The sequence below is a fragment of the Formica exsecta genome, unplaced genomic scaffold (assembly GCF_003651465.1).
Source record: "Formica exsecta isolate Colony F162 unplaced genomic scaffold, ASM365146v1 scaffold2069, whole genome shotgun sequence".
In the NCBI taxonomy this organism is placed as follows: domain Eukaryota; kingdom Metazoa; phylum Arthropoda; class Insecta; order Hymenoptera; family Formicidae; genus Formica; species Formica exsecta.
Window position 1 is genome coordinate 1,153 of NW_021849366.1, and position 5,626 is coordinate 6,778.

The 5,626-nt window shown below is 45.8% G+C and overlaps 1 protein-coding gene across 1 annotated transcript; it reads left to right on the top strand.

The window, feature by feature from the left end:
• Window positions 1-1,864: 1,864 nt before the first annotated feature.
• On the top strand, window positions 1,865-5,591 carry LOC115234773. The gene is made up of 2 exons (XM_029806093.1): window positions 1,865-2,336; window positions 2,647-5,591. The coding sequence occupies exons 1-2, from the start codon at window positions 1,865-1,867 to the stop codon at window positions 5,589-5,591; spliced, it is 3,417 nt and encodes a 1,138-aa protein (XP_029661953.1).
• The last annotated feature ends 35 nt before the right edge of the window (window positions 5,592-5,626 follow it).

The following is a 5,626-nucleotide window of genomic DNA, read 5'->3' on the forward strand; positions in this document are numbered from 1 at the left end:
TTGTAGACGATTGCTCCACGAGCGCGTTTCTCGCCACCTTTCGACGATTCGTCAGTCGTCGAGGCATTCCATCAAACGTTTACTCCGATAACGGTACTAATTTTCAAGGAGCGGACCGCGAGCTCCGTCAAGCGTTCCATGTCGCGTGTAAAAATCCGGAATTACATGCTCTTCTAGCAAACGATGGGACCAGTTGGCATTTTATTCCCGCTAACGCTCCTCATTTTGGTGGACTATGGGAGGCTGCCGTGAAAAGCTTCAAACACCATCTACGCAGAGTGGTGGGAGTTTATTCGCTAGCTCAATTAGAGTTCGCGACACTGTTGTGCCAAATAGAGGCTTGTCTGAATTCGCGCCCCCTCGCTGCTCTAAAGGATGACCCTGAAGAACTTGCGGCTCTGACTCCGGCTCATTTTTTAATAAGGCGTCCATTGCTTAACATTCCAGAACCGTCTATGTTAACTGTCAACGAGAATCGTCTGTTGCGATGGCAGCATATTCAGGCGATGAATGAAACGATTTGGCGTGCCTGGTCGAAAGATTATCTGCACACCTTGCATCAGCGTTCGAAATGACAGTCTCTCAAGGCCGGGGTAAAGGTCGATGATTTAGTATTAATAAAAAACGATCAACTTCCCCCAGCGAAATGGGAACTTGCCCGAATAATTCAAATCCACCCGGGGCTTGATGGTCTAATTCGTGTCGTTACCGTGCGTACTGCGACGACTACCCGTACTCGACCGATTTCGAAAATTTGTCATCTAATCTCGGATTAAAGCTCACCAGAGTTAAGCGTCGATAAAATACTTATTAGCATTTATTCATATAACGTAAGGTTGAGTTTGTAATACTAGGTTAAGTTAGTTATAAAATACTAAGGTGCTGATCACCTTATAGGATTAATTTACCGTAAAATTTTTCTTTGAAACCACTCAGAATTTGCTGAGCTGGCTCGCGATTGATAGAAACCAGTCGCCTGTGATGTCCATTGCTTATCGATTGAATAATCATTTCGCCTCTATCGTGTCGCGGTGGGCGGCATGTTCCGGATTCGAGCAATTATAAACGCTTTTCGTTTCTCGTTTTATTATTCGTTTTGAAATCTTATTCGATCAATATGTTTCGGGCACGCTCTCGTCCTTTTCGCGATGTCTCGTACATCAAAACAACGTGATCGCGTTGAAGAGCCATATATGGATTGGAATGTGTTGTTCCCGCAATTCCATATTTGGTCAATCTTCGCGAAAGGCTTTCTAATTGGTTCCAATACCAAGGTGCAAATCAAATACGTGTGAATAGCTGTTTTCTTCACCAGTGAAACCACAAGGAACGAGAGAAGTCTGAGTCCGCGTCTCTCCAACGAAAGACAGTGCGAATCGAGTAGCCAAAAGGATACAACTCGCGCCGTCGGTTTAGGAACATTGTACCAGAGAAAACAAAGGATTAATAATAAAATAATCAGTCATCATATCACATAGGAATCTCCTTCTAGTTTTTTTCTTATTCCCGACCAGCAAATAATCTCACGAGAGAGCGATTCGGTCGCCAACTACAAATTCGTATAACTCGTGAACAAATTGGTCCTTCGAGCCGGATTTCGGGAGTACGGAGACTTGTAGTGTGAGATTAGTGAATGTGCTAGTAATACTGTTAGTTCTCCAATTGAACCTCGTTTTCGTGAGTTCTACTATATCTAGTATCTGCCGAGTCGATATTGTGTATTTAGTGAGACTCGTCCGTGGTTTTCTTGCGGTATCGTGAGAAGCGAGCGCGCGTTAGTATCGCGTCTCCGCTCGTTTTTCCGCACTCAGGTATTAGCATTTGCGTCTGAACCCTTCCGCCGGCTACATACTCGGTTGCCGCAATGCCGAAAAACTTCGCAAACTTACTCGCGCAACAGCACTTGACGATACAGCTGATTGCGCGCATCCTCACGAATTATAGAAAACTGGGCAAGGATAAATTCACAACTGTGAAGACTCGCTCTAGACTATCGGATCTTGATAAATTGTGGAGTGAGTGTCGTTCCTTGCACACTCAACTTCAACAGGCGGCTTCCGAGAAGGACCTGCGGCAGCACGAATATTTCGTCAACGAGGCTTTCTTCGAGGCAGCGACGGAGTACGAATCGTCAAAGGATGCGCTGATGGAGCTACTTCCTCAACAATCTTCGGATATCGCTTCCGTCAAACAGATCAACCCGGACGGTTCCTCGGCAAGTATCGACCCGCACGATAGTTGTAACTTCGCATTACCAAAGATTAAAATACCTCCATTCAACGGCGATTTGATTAAATGGGAAGGCTTCCGCGATTCTTTTGAAGCGTTAATTGACAGTAACTCTTCTTTGTCGGAAGTTTAAAAATTGTACTTTCTTCGAAGGCAACGCTGCGCTTTTGATCGAGCATATTCAAATATCCGATTTTAATTATAATGGTGCGTGGGAAATATTAAAAGAAGAATACGATTGTTCTCGTACGTTGATCATGGCTCATATTCATTCGTTTGCTAGTTTTCCAGTGATGAAAACAGAATCTGTAACTGAGTTAAAACGCCTACGAGATATTACAAACGCCTCGTTATCCGCGTAAAAACACTTGAAAAGACCGGTAGAACATTGGGATGATTTATTGGTCTATTTCCTAGTGCAGAAGTTAAGTGCGCGAACAAAACGCGAGTGGAATCTTCGATTGGGAATCTCAAAGGATTATCCCACTTACGCGAAATTAATCAAGTTCGTTACTGAAAGAATTCAAGGCTTGACTTTGCAAGAAGACAATATAGAATATTCTTCTTCCCGCGTTGCAAGCGAAAAGCCAGCGAAGAATAAATTTCATGTCTCGGTTCACAACGTGACTCTTCGAAAATGTGCCTGCTGTTCAAATAATCATTTTACGGTGTATTGTCCGAAGTTTAGGAAAAAATCGATCGATGACCGATACAGTGTCGCGCGTCAATCGCGTCTATGCTTTAACTGTTTAAAACTCGGGCATTTTCCGGCCAAGTGTAAGAGTGAGAAGCGATGTTCAAAGTGTCAACAATTGCACAATACATTATTGCATCGCGACTCCTTCTCACTTTCTTCGAATGCAGCTGCAGCAACTACTGCAACTACTGCGTTAGTAGTACCTGCATCATCCATATCGGCTAAGGACTCAGAGCCGTCGGATACGGCTGAGGTGCATTGCATTTCTTCGCTCAAATGTACCATACCGCACGAAAAGAGAATATTGCTAACTGAGTCTCCATCGGCCGTATTTCTCGCGACCGCGATAGTTAGACTGCGTACTTTGGAAGGAGGAGAGATCACGGTGCGGGCCCTCCTGGATCAAGGTTCCTCATGCAGTTTCATTACTGAATCTTTGGCCCAAAGATTACGCGCTCCGCGTCAGCAGGCAAATTTACACGTCTCCGGCTTTGGTGAACGCTACAACGGCGTTGCAAAATCATATATCATTCTCACGCTCCTTCCGGCCCACGCCCATAATCCTAAACTCCCACTCCGAGCATATATCTATCAAAAAATTACCGCTTATACCGCTACGAAATATCGAGCATTTGGAACGTGGCCACATTTGCGAAATTTGACGCTCGCTGATCCGGATCCCACGAGTCATGGATCCATTGATCTGCTCATCGGGGCTGACCTTTACGGAACCTTATTGCTTGGCGAGGTGCGCCGAGGTTTGGTCGGATCTCCGACTGCCCAGTCTACCGTCTTGGGGTGGATCGTCTCCGGCCCTGGAGATGCCTGCGGTTCGGATCGTGCAACACCTACCCCCGTACTGAATTGCGTCGCTACATCTGACGTCGACTCCTTATTAAAAAGGTTTTGGGAGCTTGAAGAAGTACCAGCAGAGCGCTCCTTCTCTCCAGAGGATGATCAATGTGAACGTCATTTTGTCGAAACTCACTCTCGGACGGCCTCAGGAAGATATATCGTTAGATTGCCATTCCGCGTTCAACCTCCTATCCCGATCGGGGAATCTCGCGACAAGGCGTTAAAGATCTATCGTCGCAATGAAAACCGACTGGCCATGATTCCGCTAGTTGCTGCGGAATATAATCAATTTCTCTCGGACTACGAAACCATGGGACATATGGAACGCGTTGACGATAAGGAAGCTCCTCGCTCGGCCTCTTATCTTCCCCATCATCCGGTTTTCCGTGAAGATAGTCTTACGTCTCATTTACGCGTCGTTTTTAACGCGTCTAGTATATCGTCAAACGGTACGAGTTTAAATGACCATCTACTTACTGGTCCAAAATTACAACAAGATATTGCTGCTATTATTCTAAATTGGCAAAAGCATCAATTCGTCTATATGGCGGACATCGCAAAAATGTTTCGCCAGATCCTAATTCACCGTGATGAAGCGGATTATCAACGCATCTTTTGGCGACCGCCGACTTCGCCGCATATTCTTCCTTTCAGATTACTGACTGTGACTTACGGAACCGCGCCTGCTCCCTTCCTAGCAATGCGAGTGCTTCAACAGCTCACTGAGGACGACGGCGAAGCCTTTCCCGAGGCTGTCCAAGTTTTGCGAAATTCCATTTATGTGGACGATGTACTATTTGGAGCCGACAACCTTGAAGAAGCACGAAAAATTCGAAGCCAACTGATCGCGTTACTGGAACGTGGTGGATTTCATCTAAGAAAGTGGGCACCTAACAATAGCTCTCTACTTGAGGATATCCCAGCTGGCGATCACGAGCTAGCTCGTGGTTTCCCTTTTGCCGACAACGAGTCGCTCAAAGTATTAGGTCTCTCGTGGTTTCCTAATGAGGATTGCTTTCGATTTCAGATCTCGAAACTAGAAAATACGGATCCTACGAAACGTGCAGTTCTATCATTCATTGCACGCCTCTTTGACCCTCTCGGTTGGGCCTCGCCGGTAATTATTACCGCCAAAATTTTAATTCAGGATCTATGGTTGCGAAAAATAGATTGGGACGCGTCGCTTCCGGAAGATTTATTACTGAAATGGCGAGCTTATTATGCAACATTTCCGCAACTGGTAAGTTGTCAAATTCCACGTTGGATGGGAACACATCGAGACTGCATTGCTTTGGAACTGCACGGTTTCTCAGACGCGTCCGAACGAGCATATTCCGCGGTCGTCTATTTGCGTTCGATGCATGAAATGAACGATATACGCGTCTCATTACTAGCGGCTAAGTCTAAGGTTGCACCTCTAAAGACTATTAGCCTCCCGCGACTTGAACTCAATGGCGCTCTTCTATTAGTTCGTTTGCTGGATTTTATTCGAACCTCTCTAACACTAAAGAACATCCCCATACACGGATGGGTTGACTCGACGGTAACCTTAGCTTGGATTTCGCAGCACCCCACCAAGTGGAAAACTTATGTCGCTAATCGCGTCTCCGAGATTCAAACAAAAGTACCAGAATTAAAGTGGCATCATGTTCCGTCGCGAGAAAATCCCGCAGATTGTGCTTCACGTGGTATTGCGGTGTCCGAGTACATCTCGCATCCATTGTGGTGGCGAGGCCCTTCATGGTTATCAAAACCATCCGTCTTCTGGCCGTCCTCGAATTCTACCAAAAGCCTCGATACAGTGGTTTAGGATGGACTACTCGAGGAAGCTTCCATTCATACTGG